The sequence below is a fragment of the Mesoplodon densirostris genome, chromosome 7 (assembly GCF_025265405.1).
Source record: "Mesoplodon densirostris isolate mMesDen1 chromosome 7, mMesDen1 primary haplotype, whole genome shotgun sequence".
Lineage (NCBI taxonomy): Eukaryota > Metazoa > Chordata > Mammalia > Artiodactyla > Ziphiidae > Mesoplodon > Mesoplodon densirostris.
The window spans coordinates 107,531,846-107,553,880 of NC_082667.1; the positions used below are offsets into that span (position 1 = coordinate 107,531,846).

Consider the following 22,035-nt stretch of genomic DNA (forward strand, 5'->3'; position numbering starts at 1 on the left):
TGGTGATTTGCTAACCTCGCAGCACAGAGGAGTTGAGGGCGATGAGAGCGGGTACTGCGAACTGCCGGGCGATGCCGCCGCTGCCGCCGTGATACCGAGAGCAACAGTTCCCCAGCAACACCCCCCCCGACACAGGCACACCCCCCCAAGAGGCACGCACACCCACCCCACGGCGCCCGGCTCGGCAGTGGTGAGTGGGGGGCCGGGGAGGGGCCCACCGCCCAGCAATAGCAGCGCGCCGGGGCGCCCCGGGGCTGGAGAGGTCTGAGGGGCGCGCTCGCTTCGGCCACTCGGCCGCTGGGCTTGTGCCTTATTTTATTCGGCTTGTTCCCTTCCTGCTGCCGCAGCCGTCGCCAGCGGCGGTTGGGGGTCGGCTAGAAGGGGGAGCCCCGGCTGTCAGCTTGGGCGCAGCTGCCTCCCCAGCCCTTCCGCTCCAGGGCACGGTCGGGGTGAGAGGTGGGAGGCAGAGCGGTCTGCGGGGCCTGAGGGCGCAAGCAGAGGGTTGGGAATCAGGAGGCTTTGTACCACCAGGGGCCGGTGGAGGAGCCGGCAGCCGGTGGGTGCTCATATGTATGCCGACCGGTGCGCGGGCGCGAGATAGGGCTGTGGTTTATTTGTGTGTTTATTCGCCCATCGGCTGGGAAGCCAGAATCGGAGGATCCGAGGAGTGGATCTGGGTGCCAGGGGAGCAGGACTGGGAGTCACTTGGGTTTTGTTTCTCTTTGAAAAACCTGGTGGGCTCTTTTTTCTTGATTGGACTTAATCCCCCCGGTTTTGGAGGGAGGGGCTCCGTGGCGGAGCGCTGGAGTGTCTCCAGCGCTCCGGGCCCTCCTCGGCTCTCGGCTGGACCGGCCGTGGCGCCGGAGCTCGCTGTGCGCTCCCGGCCGCGCTCGGTGGGTGCTCGGCTCTGCACCTGATGCGTTCGGGATGCCTTTCCCACCCCGGCGCGCCGGCAGCTCGCTCGCACAGTCCCTGGAACACGCGCTCGAAATGCGCACTATCTCGCCGGCCCGCGGACCCACTGGGACGCACAGAGGCGCTCGGCACCGACTCGCTCGCCTGCTCCCCGGGACGCTAGCAACGTGCCTGGGCCGGGCGCGCCGGCTGCTGGCGCCACCAGCTTGAGGCCGGGGACCTTGTCCGTCGCTCTCTGGGGTCATGGCCCAGGGTCGGAGAGGGAGGGCCCGCGGATCCCTTCTCGCTTTTCCTCCCACAACTCGCTGTCGGGCTTTTGTGCTTCCACTTCTCCGCGAGGCGGGTCCGCCTTCTCGCCGCTCTCGCCCAGGCGTCCGGCCCGCCCGGACTCTTGCCTTTCGTCCGGGTCTCTTTCGCTTTCCCTCTTCCCTAGCCCGGCTCCCTTTCTCTTTGCCGTCTGGCTTCCCCGGAAAAGTTGCTTCCCCAAGTTTGCTGAAGTCGTCTCCAAGCCTCCGTGGGGACGGCTGGGAACGGGGCGCGGGGTGGGGGGCAGTGTGAGAGCGCGATCGATCGCCGGAGCTCGAGCGGGTTAGCGCCGGCTTTCTCCCGCGCCGCGGGGCTGGGCGCTGCAGTCAGCGCCAGCCGGATCGCGGGCGCCGAGCCGCGGGTGGCGGGGACGGCTGACCAGGGCACCCTGATTTCCTTCAGGACCCACGGAGCTTGTTTTGGGGGAGATATTCGGGTAGCCCAGCTTACATTCTTCCGATTGCTCCCTCCTAGTTCTCTGAAACCACGAAGTCTGTGGGGAAGCGCATGGTGGCAAGGCGCGGGTGAATGGTCACCGCTCCCACCCCTTGCCCCACCCCCACCCCCACCCCATGGCCTCAGTTCCCACCCCAGGGTGGGAGCAAAAGTGTCCTGATTAGTCGTCCTATTAACCCTTTCCGAGTAAGATTTGTGGCTCTGGAGCCAATAGGGTTCCTTTTGGGGGCGGAGGCCAGCAGTGTTCCAAGAGCGAGCAAAAGCCCTTGCTCTGCGTTGTTCCCAGTTCATTTCACTGCAATATTGGCCACAGCTAGGCAGAGGCTGGGAGGGACCTGGGCCTGTGAGGTCTTTCTGACACTCTTTAGACAGGTCTGTGAGTCTCAGAGCCCTGTTACCGATCCCAAACAGCGCTTTGGGAGAGTCCTTTGTCTCCAGCCCTGTTTTCCCTTCATATTCAATGTAACTCACATCATAGATGCTGGTGCCAATATCACTTCTCGCACCTCCAAGCCATTAACAGTTTCACTCACTGCTCCGGGTTACAGGACTTGCCCGCTCTTGGGAGCCTGTGGGGTACACTTGGAGTTCATGTTCCCAGCATGTGCACTCCTGGCTTTAGGGCTGCATGTTTCCTAGGACCTCTCTATAGGTCCTTCATGACCTAGCCTACATATTACAGATCCTCCTGACTACTGGGCACTTGTGGGCAGGGGATAAGTGTGCCATATTATATAAGTGTGCGCATGTATTGACTCTCTCTCCCCTTCTGGCTGGTACATGCACACACGGTCGAGATTTTGGATTACACACACAATCACTCTGAGGTGCCCATGGGCAGTGGGCAGAAGTGAGCCAAGCTAGTACATGGGTCATGTGTGTGTCTTTCTCTTAGTGCCTAAGGAGGTGGTCAGGGCATGGGTTCATCAATCCTGTGCAGCTCTGAGAAGAGTGGAAGGACAGAGGTCCAGGAAGGCATTGGCTGAGGGTGAGGAGGTGGGCTGGAGGAGGAGAACCTTGCCCTTAGATTTCTGTGGGCTGCGACTCTAGGCTGCTAGCCCCAGCTAGGCTGGGTTTTGCTTCTGGGGCTACCACCGGTGAGGCAGGATTTAGAAAAACTTTGTTTCCAAGATGAGGTTTGCTGCACAGGGTGTTGAGAGTGAAACTGAGTGCTTACACTGACTAGAGGAAGGGGTTAAATTCTTATTCTTTTAAATTAAGTGCTGGGCAACTTCTCATAATCAGTGTTGGCTTTGCATGGGAGCCCCCCCACCCTCAGACTTAAAGAAAGCCCAAGACTCACAAGACTCTATTGTACTTTTCATTTTACTTCATCTAACAGATGTCGTAGAGCAGTGAGTTAGGCATGTGCTGTAGCAGACCCTTCTCTTGACTCTCATCATCCCTGGGCCTGGAAGCCACTTCCCCTCCATTAAAATCTCCAAGACTATCTTGCTGCAGGTTTGGGGGAGGTGCTAGTGTTTGAATTCTTACTTTTCGGGACACTAACTAATCTTCCTTTTGTTCTTGCATCTCTTTTGCCTCTTTCCCCCTCTTCCCCTTTAGCCCTGTCCACTGGCCCAGGAAACCCAGCCTGCCCTGCCACGCAGAGCCAGGAAGGAAAGAGAGCCTCATGCCTAAGCCTCGGGGAGCACCATGGATCTGACAAAGATGGGCATGATCCAGCTGCAGAACCCCAGCCACCCCACGGGGCTCCTTTGCAAGGCCAACCAGATGCGGCTGGCCGGGACGCTGTGCGATGTGGTCATCATGGTGGACAGCCAGGAGTTCCACGCCCACCGGACTGTGCTGGCCTGCACCAGCAAGATGTTTGAGATCCTCTTCCACCGCAATAGCCAGCACTATACCCTGGACTTCCTCTCTCCAAAGACCTTCCAGCAGATTCTGGAGTATGCATACACGGCCACGCTGCAGGCCAAGGCGGAGGACCTGGATGACCTGCTCTACGCAGCTGAGATCCTGGAGATCGAGTACCTGGAGGAGCAGTGCCTGAAGATCCTGGAGACCATCCAGGCCTCAGACGACAATGACACGGAGGCAACCATGGCGGACGGTGGGGCCGAGGAGGAAGAGGACCGGAAGGCTCGGTACCTCAAGAACATCTTCATCTCGAAGCATTCCAGCGAGGAGAGTGGCTACGCCAGCGTAGCTGCTCAGAGCCTCCCTGGGCCCATGGTGGACCAGAGCCCTTCCGTCTCCACCTCGTTTGGCCTTTCCGCCATGAGCCCCACCAAGGCGGCAGTGGACAGTTTGATGACCATAGGACAGTCTCTCTTGCAGGGGGCTCTTCAGCTGCCTGCCAGGCCTGAGGAGCCGACTCTGGCTGGGGTTGGGCGGCACCCTGCGGTGGCCGAGGTGAAGCCGGAGATGATGCAGGTGGATGAGGTGCCCGGCCAGGACAGCCCTGGGGCAGCCGAGTCTAGCGTCTCAGCCGGGCTGGGGGACAAGGTTGAGGAAAGGGGCAAGGAGGGACCCGGAACCCCAACTCGGAGCAGCGTCATCACCAGCGCTAGAGAGCTGCACTACGGACGTGAGGAGAGCGCCGAGCAGCTGCCGCCTCTGACCGAGGTTGGCCAGGGTCCCCCAGGCCGACCGGAGCCCCCCGCGCCCCCTGCTGAGAAACACCTGGGCATCTATTCCGTGCTGCCCAACCACAAGGCCGATGCCGTGTTGAGCATGCCGTCTTCGGTGACCTCGGGCCTCCATGTGCAGCCCACCCTGGCCGTCTCCATGGACTTCAGCACCTACGGGGGTCTGCTGCCCCAGGGCTTCATCCAGAGGGAGCTGTTCAGCAAGCTGGGGGAGCTGGCGGTGGGCATGAAGGCAGAGAGCCGCACTGTCGGGGAACAGTGCAGCGTCTGCGGGGTGGAGCTTCCTGACAACGAGGCCGTGGAGCAGCACAGGTAGGCCCCTCTGTACCCATCCCCCTGACCCTGAATTTCTGGCCTTGATCCTGCCTTCATACGCAGCCATTCCCGAGGCCTGGGGCCTGGCTCCTCTGTTGTCTTTGCTATTTGCGAAAAAACAACTTGTAGGGGGACACTTTTCAGGTGTGGCGAGGGGACCTCAGTCTTTCCTAAGCACTGGGGAACTTAGGCGCCCAGTTTCTTTTTTAAAAAATATGATTTTATTTTATTGGTTTGTTTTTTTGGGGGCACGCTGTGCAGCCTAGAGAAATGGAAATAAAAACAAAGATAAACAAATGGGACCTAATGAAACTTAAAAGCTTTTGCACAGCAAAGGAAACCATAAGCAGCTTGCAGGATCTTACTTCCCCGACCAGGGACTGAACCCCACGCCCTCAGCAGTGAAAGTGCAGAGTCCTAGCCACTGGACTGCCAGGGCATTCCCTGTGCTGTTTCCTCTCTTTTTTGCCTTTGGGCTCCCATTTTGCTTTTCCTGCTGTTGGGTCTGTTGTCCTTTGCCTGGGGTGACTCATCAAGTGGAGGGAGGGAGAAGTGGGGTGAGGAGGAAGGGCCCATGGCCTGGATCTGGCCACGTAGCCAGGTTTCAGGTACCTGAGTTCCCATGTGGTGGTTCCTGCCAAGGCAGCCTGTCTGCAGCTCTGGAGGATGGGAGGGGCTGGAGGCTGCTTAGATCACAAGAGCAGCTGCAGGTTCCAAACGTCATTCCTGGTGAACATTCATCACCAGGAACATTGCTTCCTCTCCCTTCTCATTCTCTGTCCCTGTAAACACATTTCGAGGGAGTTGATTTAAATTCAAGGGGGAAGGATGGGTAGGAGACACATTGTTTTGCAGCGTGCAGCCTTATTCTTAACCCTCCCTTCTCACATTGAATTAAATACCACTTTGGGCCAGCATTGGCTTCCCTCTGGCTTCTGTTTCTTTCTCTGTGAAATAGCTTTCATGACATGCCTGGTTCAAGTGCTTTTCATGGCGTCACGTTTTTGTTACAGCAGTTTTTCCAGGTGGATGACGTTCTTACATAGGAAGGTACTAAGACCTTTTCCCAGGGTCATATAGACACTGAGGCAGAGTTGGATTCAGATTCGGGTCTTAACCCTCTTGGCTGCCTCTTGGAGTCATCAGTCCCGAAGAGGATCGTCTCTACAGAGCAGAGGGTTTTGAGAATTGCTTATCAGAAGTGGAGTAAGCACAGAGGGAACCTGTAGTGAGTTTGGTGTTCATCTGCATCTGTCATAAGGATATACCCATCACATTACCCTGGGTTCCTGGGTCGGGCGAATGGTGTCAAGAAGTCCAGTTTCTCTTGCCATCTGTGATAACATTTCCCTGCACACCCTCTTGCCTGCTGTTTTCCTGATCTTGGGTGGATTCTTCACTTTTGCCCTCTTCTACCCTCCCCCCATTCTTCTGTTGGCCATTCAGGAGGGGGTGTGAAGGAGAGGGGTTGGGGGCATGGAGGTGGAGGCATTTGGCGGTCATCTGATTACTCCAAGCTGAGCTGGAACCTGCTCCAACACCGCTTCATGGGGGGGCTCTGAGACTTACCTTGTGGAAAGTACTGCTGAGCTAAACATAGCCGATCCTTTTCCGGTCGGGTACGAAAAGTAACCGCCACTAAGGTGTGTCTTCGTGATGCTTGTACTGCTCAGAAATAGACCGAGGTTGTGTTTGTTTTTGCTCAAACTTTCCTAAAGAGGAAACCCTCTCCCCAAACTTGACCAGATAGATGATCATCTTCTCCGGATGTGAATTATTTCAGTTATGTGCTATGAGAAATGGGGTACAGTGGAAAGTAATTAAAAATATTTATTTATTTGTGTATTTATTTGGCTGTGCTGGGTCTTAGTTGCGGCACGCGGGATCTTCAGTTGCAGCATGCGAACTCTTAGTTGTGGCATGTGGGATCTAGTTCCCTGACCAGGGGCTGATCCCAGGCCCCCTGCATTGGGAGCGTGGAGTCTTAGCCACTGGACCACCAGGGAAGTCCCAGGAAAGTAATTTTTTAAATTGAGGTATAATTGACATGTAACAGCTTCAGGTATACAATGTAATGATTTGACATTTGTATATTTTATGAAATGATCACTATGATAAGACGACTTAGTTAAAATCCATCACCGTACATAGGAATTTTTTTTCCTTGAGCACTTTTTTAAGATCTGCTCTCTTAGCAACTTTCATATATGTACTTCAGTATTGTTAACTGTAGTCATCATGTTGTGTGTTATATCCCCAGGGCTTATTTATTTTATAACTGGAAATTTGTACCTTTTGATTACCCTCACCCATTTCTCCCAGCCCCTGTTCCTTGGAAAGCAGGGTTTTTTTTTTCTGGCTTCTTGTTGGGTCTTGCTTGCTTCTTTTTACCTGAGAGGGCTGCAAAAGCTATTACTCTCCCAGGGGTTCCAAGTTCCCATTCTGTGGGACCCTTGTTCCTCTGGGGAGAGGTGGAGGGCTGGCTGTGGTCCACCCTGTCAGAGCATGGGTGGCAGAACTAGCCATGGGAGCAGGCTAGTTATGTAGCCTTCTTTAGCCTCTTTAAAAGGCAGGTGGTCTGTAGGGTGGGATGCTGAATTAACGAAGTAACATCCAGAAATCCCTGGAGCTGTGACTGGCACTTAGTAACCAGGAGGGTGAGGAAGGGACCCTGAGACTTTCATCTCGCCTGGGTCTCATCTCTGCATCACCCCACCTGGCTCTGTGTTCTAGTGTGTGGTGTCCGCAGCACTGCCATCGATGGGTTGAGTTGGCTGTGAGGCAGTGCCGAGGATATCCCCGTCCTTGTGAGCTTGTGATGGCAAGCCGCCAGTCCTGGCGTCCTTGGCATCACGCTGTGGGCTGCTGACACTGAGACTGTGCTTTTGACTGGGGGTGGAGAGTAGGCTGCTGCAGCCCAAGAAGCTGGAGCCTGGGGCTGTGCCCTGGATGGAGAGCTGTGAGGTCTCAGGAAGTCAAGGGTGGAGAGAATGTTCCCTTGTGCACTCCGCCCTCGCTCTGACGGGCAGCCCCTGGCTCCTGATCAGGTGTGCTTTTTTGGGGGAGACTTTTCCTCTCTCCCTGTCTCTCAGACCTCCAGGATTAAGGTCTGAGAGACGAGCAGAGACTTCCCGATTTCCTACTGCTCTCTGTTCCTTCCCCCACATCACAAGTCCCAGCGTAGCACACACACAAGAAACAAGACAGAGCCATCGGAGTGGGAGATCTGATGTCAGGAGGCTGTGGAATTGGCTGTGAATATGACAGTGATGAACATGATGAAATAACAGGCTACAGGATTTATTTTACTTTGTTGTTAAGCCAGTAGGCTGGTAGGTAAAGGTTAGGTACTTGCTAGTTATCGTTGTCTTTCTTCTTGGTGTGGGGGGAGAAGGGCATGGAGAGGAAGGCAGGGGAGAGTGTTAGGAAGGGATGCAGGAAGGAGGGTTTGATTCCACGACAAACCATCAGTAGCTTTCCTCACGACTTGGTCCCAAGCTGGTGAGAGGGGAGCCTGCTGGCCCGACAGACAGTTTGAATGAAACTTTATAAAGTTGTGGTCCCTGCAGTGCATGGTGAGATGTAAAAGCAACGTCACATATAGCCATGGATTGATGGAAAGCCCACAGAGATGCTCTCTGGGTAAATCACACAGGGCTTACCTGCCTAAAGGATCCAGAAGGCAGTCAGAACAATCAGAAGTCCTGCTAGATGAGCAAATCTATCCAGGCAGATGCAGGAGTAAGTGCTGGACCCTAAAACCATCCCAGCGGGCCTATGTTACAGAGGGTAGTGTCTGAGGGAGGGAGGGTCACATCAGGAAGATTGGACTCTCCTTCCCTAGACTCAGTCTCTGTTCTGTCTCTCTCTCCCTGAAAGGCTGGGCCTGTTCTGCATGGAGCCTTGTCTGGATCTGATCTAGGGACCAGCTCTACCAGGCCAGGTGCACCTTCTCCTTAGAGTTATATACATGTGATAAGATCACGGGGATCTGTGGTTGACTTAAGTGTCAACACAGCCCTCAAGGTCCTCAGTCTCCCCAGGCTCATAGAGCTTGGTCTTAATATGTTTCTGAATTGAGTGCTGCAGAATCAGAGTGGGATCTGCTTTCCCAGGAGCCTCTGGATCTTTTACAGACAAGCCCTTGGATCACCTACAGTGTGTATCCTGCACACACACAGTAGGAACTCTTGCCTGGTTCTTGCAGGGATGCTCAGGAACCACGTGGGTGGGCTCAGCCTGGCTCCCCCACTCAGGTGTGCAGCCCTTCTCAGAGGCTTCCCAGGGCCAGCCCTAGGGTGCATGAGCCTCATTGCTGAGATGTCAGGGTTCTGCCTGGCCCTTTGCCTTGACCTCTTTCAGGTGGCCAGCTGCTCGGTTTTCAGTGGTTGACCATGGAGAGGATCAATAGCCGTTGACCTTGGCTTAGGCCACTCGGGGAATTTAGAAGCGACCCTGAACTCTTGGTCCTCTCTCATCATTCTGCCAGCTTTAGGCACCTCTGAGGTCAAATGAGATTCTATTTGGAAAAGAGTTTGCAGTGGGATAATGATAGCAACAGCAGGAATATTAATAATGCCTCTTATTGGTGGTTCTACTTTTTCCTTTGCAAAGCAGCTTTCATGACTTTATCTCTCTTAACCTCACAGCCTCCCCTCAGGGGGTGCAGGTCCCTCATTCCATATCTGTGTTGATGTAGTCTGAAAAGCTCTGAAAGCTAAAAGGCTTTGTGTAAGTTTGCAGCAAACTCATTTAGTAGCAAAACCTGATCTGAACTGATGTGAGGCTATATTTATCCTGCCTATTTTGAATATTCATATGTTTTTCTGCAAAAATATTAATGTGTTTGATTACAGAGTGCTTCCCTGGACTCCTCTGGGACTGGTGAACATTACAGTCCCCATAGTTCCTTTCTAAAATCTGAACAGTTTGGATTTCTGAAGCCCCCAAGGGTTTTGGGTAAGGGATTGTCACCGTTATCAGCCCCAACTTACAGATGAGGAAAATGAGCTTTGAGTGAGTGACATGCCCAAGGTCACATAGCTATAAATGGCTAGAGCCAGGAGCTCGGCTTGCCTTCTAATTCACAGTCCTGGGTGCTCCGCCATATAAGGCCATATAAGCACATGGCATTGCTCTTCTGGGTCAGATCCATCTGACCTAGTCTTTGGGTGCCAACACCATCCCTAAGATACCACCGTTGGAGGCTACAGCTCTGTTCCTTGACGTCAATCCTAAAGGTCAGGTGGAGCCCAGCTTCTCTTAATAGCTATTTATGGCTGCTCTGTCATTCACAGATTTGCCCAAATCCTTTCTGAAACCATTTCTATTTCCAGGAAGTATCCTTTTGGGGCATGATGAATGACTTAAGTTTATAAGCTTGTGGGCTTCTGGAAATCTAGTCTGTTGGAGAGGTCACGGGTCGTGAAGAGAAGAAGATGGCTTTGTGGTGGCGTGTCCTGCCATTTTGGAGGTGGGGCCTCTGCACTCAGCTCTGTATTTTTTGTTTTTCAGCTCTGTCACTGTTGTTGGTCTCTTTTTCATCGTGAGCTTATTTAACTTCTTCGTTTGTAAAACCAGGCACTTGGATGAGCTATTTCTGGATCGTCGAACTCTTAAAAAAGTTCTCCTTTTGCCCCTTCTGCACTCACTTATATCTTCATGAAGCCCTTTTGGTTAATTGGATTTTGCTCTGGTTTGGCAGTCAGCCACCTAAAATAGGGGGTCAGTTTGATTTGATTTTGTCCGCTCTGACTTGGTGTTTTAATACTTTAACCTGCTTAGGGTTACTGAGTCGTCTGGGATCTAGACCGAACTCTTGGAAATTTTGAAGATGAGTTCTTTTATTTTCTTTCTAATGGAAGAAAGTTGCCTGCTCTTTCATCTCGGTGAGAAGTCACATTTTAATTTGCTGTCACTATTGGTTAGAGCTGCTAATTGCTGGAAGGAAAGGGGAAGAAAGCTTTAGTTCAGCAATACTTTTCCCTCCTGCTTGTTCTAGGAAAACTATTTGTGAATCGTTAAAATAGTGATTATCCTAAACTGTGAAAATCAAAACTCCATTCACAACTCTGATTTCTTGCTAATTCAGGGGAAAAACATTTCCTGTTATTTTAATTTTTAAAAATTAATGACTTTAAAACAAGTCCAACTGAAGGCCCACGTGTGAGACATAAAAGTCTTGCTAAATGAATACAGGCATGCCTCAATTTGCCCACTGGAGGGTTCTGGAATTTTCCACGTTAAGTAAAGGTGTTCTTAGTCAAGTTCTGTTTTGGTGGCTTTAGGTGAAAAGCCTGACTCGGTGGTAGTTATTTTGTTAGAAAGGAAAATTTATCATGGCATCCCCTCTCCCCCACCTCCAACCCCATGTTTTTCCCATAGTAAATGGGCATTTTGAGCAAATTAGACTATCTGGGTCAGAATCCCGATTTCACCACTTACCAGCGGTGTGACTATGGTTACATGACTTAAACTCTCTGTGCCTGTTTGCTCCGTCTATAAAATGGGAATAATAACAGTACCTACTCACTGGGTTGTTACAGGAATTAATCAGTAAATATTTGTCGCGTGCAAGGAAGGATGGCAGAAACTCAGTGTTTGCTGTTGTATTTTTGCTGCCACTGTTGGTGTGAAGCTGGCAGCGCAGGGTAAAATTTGTGTTCGTGTTGGTTCAGGTCCTGCTTTCCCCCAGAGCTGTCAGTTTATCCAGCACCTAAGAACCGCTGCTTCTGGCTCCGTGTGTTTGGAGCTGATTCACAGTGAGCACCTGCATTTTCCCCCCAAAGCTGATCTTTTGTAGCACGGTGGCCAGGGTACTCTTTGTCCCATTGACCTGAAGCCTGATGAGTCATTCCAGCCCTCATTTAAATTTAGCTAGGCAGCACTCCACGGTCATCAGTTCCAAATGCCGAGGCGGCTCACTGATGCAGTGTCCTATTGCCTGTGCACGTGGTCAGGCCAGCAAATCACCGTGGTCGGGGCAGAGACGGAGGAGAGTACAAACACCTTCTCACCCAGAGAAGTCTGAGCTTGTGGATGCGGCGTGTTCCAGAACCCCTGTCCTTTCCCACCCCACAGTGCAGGATGCTTCTGAGGGAGGATTCAGCAAACGTCGCTTTGAGTGCTTGATACGTGTCAGGTTCTGTGCTAAGTGCATTCATAGTCAGAATCTTCTCAAACCCTCCAGCTGCCCTGTAGGGTGGATATTCGTTTCCCATTCCCTGATGGGCAGAGGGAAGCCCGAGAGGTTAATGGACTGGTCCCTGGTAAGTCGGTGAAGGGTGGCACCAGGGTTTGTGCCCAGGTCTTCTGGCTTCATGTTCATGGTTCTTTCCATAATGTCCTGCTTGGATTTTCAGCCCCTGTTGGAGTCAAAGGGAAGGAGGGACACAGGAAGGACCAACTCATGTTCCCTGCAGCTGCTGACCAGGAGGCTCATCGCTTGGCCAGTTCTGGCCTCCTGGCTTCCTCCGGTGGCTTGAAAGGAGGGAGGGAGAGTGCAGCTTACCTCGAAGGGTTTGTGTCTTTGGGGGCTGGGGCCACATGGGTCCATCATCTCTTACAGACATACAGAGAGACAGACCAGCTTCCAGTGATAGAGGCCTTTTATGCTGACTCCAAAAACAGAAAAAGGGAGAGAAAAAAAAAACCCATTTACAAAAATAAAAATTCCATGCCGTTAATTTCATGCCAGCATAATCAGAAATTCCCCTTTCTACTGTTTCCCCTTAAAAGCCCCCGTGTCCTTATTATGCTGGCTCAGTCTGGAAAAACTCTGGTTGGGTTTTGACTACATGAGGCTTATCTCTGCAGCTGCAAAGAGGGGATCCGGTACTTTATCGTCAGCACGGAAACTTCGGCTAAGAACTCGCAGAAACCTGCTTCATTCCATATTCCTAGTCACTTTCGGTTCTTGTCCTCAAGACCTGATTTTCTTGAGCAGGAAAAGATTGTGTTCAGCTTTGCAGTAGGAAGAATCCAGGTTAGGTAAGAGAAAGAACTTCCTGAAACAGTGGGGCCTTACTGGCGAAATTATTAGAAGATGTAGTCACAGAAATTTTGGTGGGCAGAGGAGTGTGTGTGCCAGTTGGAAGTGGTGTTTAGAGGTCTCCCCTCTTCAGGGCCATCTAGATCCCCCCAGGTGATAAGTAAGGACATATACACCAGGCATGCTAAGAATGAGACCCATACCATCACCCCTGTCTTTGCAGGGGGCAAGGTGTATAGGGCAGAGGCACAAAGACCCATCTCAGGTAGACTTGGGTTTGAATGCTAACGCCTCACTGTGAATTTGGGCAGATGGCTTCACCTGTCTGAACCGTCAGGCTCCTTTTCAGTGAAGTGAGGTTAGCGCCTTACCTCTCAATGTGATTCAACCATGTTAAATGAGGTACCATGTAACATAAAGCACACAGCAGGGACTCACATGTGAGGCCGCCTCCCTTGCTTCCCGCTTCTCTTGTGACCTGGCCTGACAAGGGAACCTCTCACTCCAAGCCCCAAGCCACCCTCGCCTGGCATTGGTCTCTAAGTGGATTAGGTGAACGTTGTAATCTTAATGCCATTAGGCCTGCTGGCACAACTCTCCTTGCCGTAGTGAGAAGCAGATGTGGCCGACCGTAATGGCCTTCGGTGATCCATCAGGCCCGGAGCGCTGGGGGAGAAACATCATGAGTGTTAATTTGGGGGAGTCTTTTATGGTAGCTGGGGGAAGAGTGGAGGGATTGTTTGAAATGTATTTATTTAGGCCGTTCAGCAGGTTAGATGCTGCCGGGGGTCTACCGTGGCTAAAGCCCCCTCCTCCCCCCGCCCTCCTCTTTAAAGAAGGCCCCTTCCCAGCCCTGAAGCCCAGGCCTGATTACTTCCAGAGTTGGAGAGACAACTTAGCAGGCTCTTGTTTCTTGCCGATGTACCTTATTAGTAGCACCTGGCATCATAACCCACTAATGGGAACCAGCGCTCTCCTCCTGCGTGGCCAGTGACAAGTAGCCCTGTCAGCCGGAGCTCGCCATGCGAGGAAGTTCCTATTAGCTTTATGGTCAGGAGAACTTGTCCTGTTCAGGAAATGAATGCTGCCGCTAAAGGTCCGCGGCCCTGACCCTGGCAGCATAACCTGTGCGGGCCGGGGAGACCCCGCTCAGGATGCTTGGGATTTCAGCCTCTCTCTGGTTCTTGTCATATGTAAAGAGGGAATCACTGGGGTATGTTGCAGCCTTGAACTTTTGATTTATTCACCGAGAACGACTTAACCATTTCCATGCCTGGACGGCTGTGTGGTGACGGAGCTGAGGGTGTGTGCCTAGGTGTCTGGGGCAGAGGACGGAGCCCCTCATGCTGGCCGGGGTCGTCTGTGGGATTCAGGGGAGGATGCTTTGCTCGCTTTTGCCTTCCCGGAGTGTCTGGATGTCGTGAGGGAGGTTGTTGCCTGCAGAACGGTGGGAAGCTGGGAGGCGTCGCGTCTGCAGTGGAACCTGGGTTTGAATTTATCCTCTGCCTGTTTGGAGCTCCGCGGTAGAAACCTACCCACCTGCTTCCTCATTGCGAGGAAGTCAGTTTCATCCGTGCTGCCATGATGTTGTTCATAGGACGGTGCACACGGGACACCCAGGGCCGTGCACGTGGCATGGTCTCAGGGCACAGTGTTGGAAAGGATGTGCGTTTCCTTTATTCTCATCATAAAATGGTTTTTTAAATGGAAAAGGATGGCAGAGCACATTTTTTTTCCTTTTCGCCCATCAAGACCATTTTCCCCCTCATCACAGCCTAGAATCTTTATGGAAAGACTACTTACTTAGGTGGCTGCTTCTTCTGTATTTTTCAGCCCGTGAGTAATGTTTCTAAATGTGATTTTCACGGAAAATAGCAGCGTTTGACCTCATTCTCGAGGGGAACTTTGGCCTGACTTTTTGAGAAGAGACGTTTGTGTGTCGTCTGGCAAATGGATGCATCACTTTGGCTGCTGTTGCTGCCGCTGCCTGTTTTAAAGGCCCCTGGTGACAAAGGAGTGAACTACACTGAGTGTCGCCAAGAAAGGGTGGGCCTGTACGGGGTGGGCTTGGACAGGACACCTCCTGAAGGAACTTCAAAACAAAGCTGTCCCTCTGTCTCTGGCATTTATGGCATCGTTGACAGTAGTTCAAGGAGAAGTAAAAATAAGTTCCTACCGACTACGGGGATGGGGGCAAAGAGTAAAGGAGAGACGTGGTCAGCGGTGGCGGCAGCTGGACCTGGAGTCTTGGGGAATGGGACCCTGGCTCATCGCTGGGCACATACACACCCTCAGGAGGTACTTCTCACCCGCTCAGCCCTCTCTGCATCCTTTCAAATAAACAGCAGCTCCTGCCCCGCTGCGAGCAGGTGAAAGCTGCTTCGAGGGCGTTCACAGAGTAGGGATTGGCTGCACAAGTGAAATCGTGACAGTTGTCCCCTCGATGCTCTGCTAAATTAAGGATCCGCTAACATTTCTGAGTCTACCTCCCTATATACCCCACCCCCGTCCCCTTGGCAGAAGGGATAAAGACGGCACCTAAAAACAATGTGAAGCCGCTGCTAAATCGAGTGACTCTAAAAACATTTTTCTTTCCTTGAAGTTGAACGTGGAAAACCAGGGCTGGACTCGCAAGCACTGCAGACCCGTTTAGGGCCCAGTGCTGGCCCCTTCCTCAATTCCTAGCACAATGGTTTTCATTGCCACCGCCCCCCCCTCCCCCCTTCATAATTATCCACTATTTTACTTTTTGTGTCCTGACAGCTACAGAGTGGGTTTTGTTTTTTGAGCTGAGTAGCTGCTAAATATTCCCCAGCAGCCAGATTCAATGGCTCGAGGGGGGGATAGGCCAAACCTTGGCATCCCCTGTTGCAAAAGTGAAAAATATTTCTGTTTGCAGTTAATTTTAGTGGCAAGCAGATCATGTTAACTGGATGTAATTGCTTCCAGATATGGCGGAGGGTTTTGTGTGTTGAGATGAAGGGTCTGGTAAGTGCTTACTTCCTGTGTAAATTAGCCTATTCCATTCAGGCTTTCATTCTGGCCAGCCCTGGATTCTGTCATTCTCCCATTTTCCCCCTCCCCAGCCCGCAGCCTGGTGTGAGAAGCAGCTTGCTCCGTCCGCCCCGTCCGAGTGCAATTCTTTTGTCACTTGGAGCCACTCGTCTCTTGGTGCTTGATGTGAATTTGCCCTTAAAATAATGAGAAGGATTTGAAAAGATGCCACCTGGACCCACTTCTTGCTGGGCAGAGGCAGGTCTGCAGAGCCCAGGGGCAGCTCGTATCTCCTGGTCATGTGGATGGGGTCTCAGAACCCAGAACTCCTGGTTTTCCTTGGATTTTTTTCCCCTGCTGCCCTCTGACCCCTACTCCCACTTTGGAGAATACCTTTTTCTCCCTTTCTGAACAAAGCACATTCCAGTGGGTCTGAATCCCAGAAAAATGAAACGGCTGTTGCGAGGAGGAGAAGCTTGTGGCCACAGAGAGTTCTATTAGTCAGATACGAAGCCACCACTCTTGCAGAGCAGGTTGGACCAACGCACACACCTGCCCCTTCCTGCAGAAAGGGAGAGGCAAATCCACCCAGGGAACCTTCTCCAGGTTCCTGTGGGTTTCCAGGGTTGGAACCGAGGAAAAGTGTTCAGATCCGAGTTCTCCTAAATTCCGAGTTTGTTCTGTGGCCAGTCCCCCATTCTTAGTGCTATTTGCATAAGAGATTGCTGTTTATCTTCCTATATCAACTCCACTGATAACCCCTGTGGTCTGTTTAACAATCTATGAGGAGTAGATTACTTGATAAATGCCAGTTTTTCCAATATGCAAAGATAAACTGTTGGGGTCAGGGTGAGGGGTGGTATTCGGAAGGAGAGACCAGGTGGGGGGCCAGGACCCTCTTTCAGATTGGGGTGGAGATGTGTGAAGGCACCTGATGGCAGAAAACAGGGATCTTGTAAAACACAGCAGCTGCATGTATCACACAGTTTTTCAGCTTCCTGCCCTCCCCTACTTTTCTCCCCCTTCGTGTGGACACGCAGCCTCTGCGAACATTTCGCTGAGCGGGCTGTCCACGCCTGTGCTCATACAAGAGGGAAAAGGGTGTAGGCAATCTTTGCCTCTTCAGTTCCTGCTGTTTTCTCCCTTAATCCTCTCCCACTCCCACAGGTTGTTGGCCGATAAGTAATGTGTGCTTACAAAAAATATGTAAATCTGAAATCTTAAATGGGTGACCTTTTCCCACCTGCCCTGAATTCGCTTCTTTAAGCAGAGCGCCGGGTTCCGGAAGAAGCTAGGTGAAAAGAAAACTTCTGACCCCATCACCTAGTCAATAAGCTGTCTGAGAATCAAACAAAAGAGTTTGGACTGGCTGCTAAAGCTAGGAACCCAACTGATAGCTTTGTTTTGATGTCCTTGTAATGTTTGCAGATCACGGAGGGTGCTATTTAGAGCAGGGGGTATCTACCAAGACAGACTTACTGGGAAGTTGAAACAGTGAGCCCAAAGTCCGGGAGATGCTAAAGATACTGAAATACAGCCCGGGAATTGGGGTGGGGATGAGGGAAGAGGCTCTCTGGGATGTTACGGAGGTTTCCAGGGACGGCGTGCAGTGATGGAAGAGCGCAGGCTTCAGAGTGAGGCATCCTGGATGAAAACCCAGGCTCCAGAATTTACTAACTGCATACCTTGAACAAGTTACTTGGCCTTTCTGGGCCCTCATTTCCTTGTTCGGTAAAAAAATACGTGGCTAATACCTTTTAGGTGGTTATGTGAATAAAATATGTATAAAGAGGGAGTTCCCTGGTGGTGCAGTGGTTGCCACTGGACGCTCTCACTGCTGTGGGCCCGGGTTCGATCCCTGGTCAGGGAACTAAGATCTCACAAGCCATGAGGTGCGGCCAAAAAAAAAAAAAAAAATTATCAAGTGCATAACACAGTGAAGGTACTTTGCAAACGGGCACTACTGAGCTTCCGAACCTGCTCTTTTGGCTCAGGGGAGCAACTATGAAAGGAACCAGTGAAATCTTTTGTTTTGGGCACTGCTAAACTGAGGATAGTACTGACCCTGTGCTAGCAGCCAGCAGGTGAAATAATAGGTGAATAAGTTGAGTGCATTGTGAATATAAAGGTCTCCATTTGTGAAGTGCTACTGCCGTTCTAAAGAAGCCTTCGTATCTAATGAGTGATCACTTAATCCTGTGATGGGGCCACGGCCCCAAGCACTTTCGAAATCTTTCGGAATCCTTTCGAAAGTCTGTGCTACATTTTTTTTTGGGGGGGGGTACGCGGGCCTCTCACTGCTGTGGTCTCTTCCGTTGCGGAGCACAGGCTCTGGACGCGCAGGCTCAGCGGCCATGGCTCACGGGCCCAGCCGCTCCGTGGCATGTGGGATCCTCCCGGACCGGGGCACGAACCCGTGTCCCCTGCATCGGCAGGCGGACTCTCAACCACTGCGCCACCAGGGAAGCCCCATGTGCTACATTCTTTTGCCTTGTGCTTTGGGAGGGTAGATTTGACTTTTGGAAATGGTCAAAGTAATTCCGTGACAAATCTGGTGAATATAGTGTGTGATCCCATTGGTGGCCGTGGGCTGACTCTGAAGGTAGATTTTTGGAAAGAGTGTGTAGAGAGGGCTTGTCAGCTCAGCCCCGGGGGTGCCTGTTGGCCTTACTTCTTTGGGTGGGAGGCGAACAAGGCCAAGGGGCTTGTGATTTCCAACCGCTGTCCCAGAAGGAGTCGCTGCCACTGATCCCCCCACCCCCCACCCCTGGGCCTGGGGCGGACTCCTCTCATGGCTGGTGTGTTTCTGCATTTGTGGTTTGGCCTCCTGTGAGTTGGGGCTCCCGAGAGGCACTTCTGGTGTTAAAAAATCTAGACCACCACGTGTCAGTGTTACTTGGAGTCAGGAAGGATGGATCGAGTGCTGACACATACCCTCCAAGGGGGCTTGCGGGCCTGAATGTGAATCCCGACTTTATCTCTTGGGAAGGCTCTGGCAGGTGAAAGGAGCTTGTGTGTTAGAATCCTCGCCTGGTACCCGGCACATCCTCAGCGTGATTAGTCCCCTTTTCTAACAACCTTACTTGTCCTGAACACCTGGAGGGTGGAGGGAGGAATATTTGTCTTTCCTCTCCGTGGGAACCACCCCTGGGCTGTCAGTTGAGCTCAGATTCACCTTGGGATTGTCCAGTCTGGATCTTTGGTGACCTGGCTGAGCAGGGGCACGGTGCTTAGGCTCTCTCTCCCTCTCTCTCCTCACTCTCTGCATTATTTATAGTAAACCATATTAGAACCGAGTGTTAAAGTGGAAGGATGAGTCATTCTATTGAAACCATTGATGGCATAAAAAGAAGCGAAATGCTTACTATGTGTTTTGCCCAGTATTCAAGGCCAGGTTGTGCTAATTTGAATGCTCCCAAACTGGATCTGTGAAAGAATACATATGTGGGAAAAAATTCAGGTCTAACCAGAGGGAAGTTAGTTATTGAAAATCCATTTTCGGTATCTGCTTTCTCCCTTCTATGTACTTCCGATCCATATTCAGATCCTGGCTGTCATGCTTCCTAATGAGATGGACTGGCTTATTCACTCCCTGGGGTTTGTTTATTTTGGGAAGGTTGAGGAATAGTGCAAGGGGGGGATTCTGCCTGCCCCCGACTTCATCCGTCTTCTCATCACCTGTTGAGGGAAAGCACTCAGAGCTCTCCACCTGCTTTGCAGCTGTGGGTTCTCAAGGTGACCAAGAATCATAAACTGTTAGAGCTGGAAGAGCCCATAAAATTGTTTATTTCAACATGCTCATTTAGGGTGGGATAAGTGGAGGCCCAGAGAGGCTCTGTGATTCGCCCAAGGTCACACAGCAAATTAGTAAGGACTAGAACCATATCTCTCATTCCCTGCCTACATTCCTTCACAAACCTCCCTGTGACTGCCCAGGTCTGCTCCCCGCTTCCACCAAGGAGGAGATAAGAATAGAGTCTGACTTGAGAGCAGTCTCAGATCTTTGGATATGCTGGGTGGATTTTGGCATGGTGACGGGCCTCGTGGGGTACTTGTTAACCAACCTCTGTACTGCTCAGCCTCAGGGGACTGATGTGCACTGAGTCCTTTAGTTTTACCGGCAGTGCACTGCTGGGGGTTTAAGTATTCATAAGACCTGGGACTTGCCCTTGAGGAGCTTATAATTTGAGCAGAGAGGAGCTAATACTTAAAATGTATATGTGTATGTTGATACCTGTGAGAGAAAGTAGAAAATGGAAAGATTATGTTAGATATACAGAAAAAACCCAAGGCAATTCAGAGATGAAGTGCCTTCCACTTAGAGGGATTCATTTTTTAAAATATTTTTTTATTTATCAATTTTATTTTTTTGGCTGAATCGGGTCTTAGCTGCGCCACTCGGGATCTTCGCTGAGGCATGTGGGATTTTTCGTTGTGGTGGGTCGGCTCCAGAGTGCGCAGGCTCTGTAGTTGAGGCACGCGGGCTTAGTTGCTGCACGGCATGTGGGATCTTAGTTCCTGGACCAGGGCTTGAACCCGTGTCCCCTGCATTGGAAGGTGGATTCTTAACCCCTGGACCACCAGGGAAGTCCCTCATTTTTAATTTGAAAGAATTTGTTGAACACTTACTGTGTGGTGGCCATCCGGTTAGGCCCTGGGAATTCAGTGGGGAGTAAGAGAAAAACAGAGCCTCTGGCCTTGTGGGGCTTTCTGGATGGGGGAGAGGGAGATATAGCTAGCGTTTCTATCGTTGCAATTGTGATAAATGCTAGGATCCTGGGTAATATAACTTCCTTTGGCTGGAATGAGGGTGATTAATACTGGAATGGTAGGTTGGGGTCAGATGCAAGTGCCAAGAAAATGCCAGACCAGGGGAGGGGACAAGGCAGGGTGGAGGGGTGACGAGAATGTGGGCAGACCTGAGGGCAGATTTTCATGCTGCCACTTGCAAACTCTGATCTTGGCCACATGCCTGAAACACTGTGCACCGTGGTTTCCTCATCCCTACGGTGGGGTTATCATGTGGGATATCACGGGGGCTAGCCTGAGGATTTCAGATAATGCAGTTAACACATTCTGCACGGTGCCTGGAACAAGGTAGTTGCTCAACGAGTATAACTGTTGTTAGTTTGGAGACTTTATCCTGGGGCAGTTGGGTGCCTTGGAAGGCGTTTGAGAAGGAGAGCAACGCGGTCCGAGCTCTCCACGCGGATCGTTTGGTCCACCTGCGTCCTGGCAACCTATGTCCTGCTACCCCGGCTCTGTTTCTGCCTTCAAGAATCAGTCTGGATAAAAAAAAAAAAAAAAAAAATCAGTCTGGCGGGTGATCATCAGCCCCTCTTCCTGCGTCTCGTATCCGGCGTCTGCCGAGATTTGATGAAATGACAGGAGATGGACCCTTGCCGTCTCTCCTCGGTGGGCAGAGGGCCTGGGAGAGGGAGGGGGACTGGGGAGAGGGGACGCCAGCCGTGGGATCAAAGGAAATGACACCACGAAGCTGACCAGCCAGACTGTTACTGGCTCTCTGACTCTCTTTTAATAGAAAACTGAAGGAAGGTCTGAGCTCAGCCTAACCGTCCGTCGCCCCGCTTGCCCGGCTTGCCTCCCTGATAGCGAGCCAAGGGCCGGTATCTCCCGTGGCTCAGTCTGGGCTGTGGTTGGAGCCCGAGGCAGTGTCTGCAGAACGACAGCGACAGCGGCTCGGGGAGATAAGGGCCGCGTTGTGTAAGAGGGGCTCGGTCTGTTGGCCCCGCGGCTCCCGGCCCCTGGTTAACTGCTAACCTCAACGGAGGAGCAGGCCCTTGCTGGGAAAGGCCGTTCCAGGGCCCCTCGCTGGTTCCACTGATGCCTTTTTGTGGTTGGATAAAGGAAGCTCATGTAGGCCGCCCACAGTGCACACTTGGGCTTGGGCTACGGGTGTTTGGTTGTTTTGTTTTTCTCCTTTGTCTTTTTTAAAAAAGAGAAGCTGAAAGGGGGGCAGTCTTGCTCGGCACCTACCCCCCGTAACCCGAAACAACAAAAAACGAGCAGTTCCTAAACCGGGCGGGAGAGATAGCCTCCTTCCCTGCCTGACATCCCCTGGTCCCCAGAGCCCAGCTTGAAGAATTTGGTTTGGGAGACTCTGAGTCTTGAGTAGAAGCTCCTGTCTGGAACCTCAGTACCAGGCCAGCTTTTCTAATAGCCCAGTAGCTGGGTCCGGGGAGCTGTGCTAGAAAATACATTGTGCTTTACTTAGCTTCTTCCTTCTGCCTTCCCCAGCCACTTTCAGAATAGATACGTGAGCCATGGTGCTGTTTCCCCCGCCCTTTGAGGGGCAATGGACCCCAGTACCCTGGTTTCTGGCATTGCCCTTTTGTGATGGGCAATGGGCTAGAAGGGACTTTTGCGGCCAGCCCCCATTCTGAGGCTCTCATGGGCTCCACGCCACCTAGCTTCCTCCCAGGAGAG

General features: G+C 51.9%; 1 protein-coding gene across 2 annotated transcripts in view; it reads left to right on the plus strand.

Annotated features, from left to right (window-relative positions):
• Positions 1 to 3,324: 3,324 nt before the first annotated feature.
• ZBTB16 (zinc finger and BTB domain containing 16) overlaps positions 3,325 to 22,035 on the plus strand; it is a 197,298-nt gene continuing 178,587 nt past the window's right edge. The window contains exon 1 of one of the 2 annotated variants that reach the window (XM_060104712.1): positions 3,325 to 4,601. In XM_060104712.1, coding sequence (XP_059960695.1) covers positions 3,334 to 4,601 — 1,268 coding nt within the window. In that variant the 5' untranslated portion in view covers positions 3,325 to 3,333. The remainder of the gene's footprint in view (positions 4,602 to 22,035) is intronic. The other variant, XM_060104711.1, reaches the window with a different exon arrangement.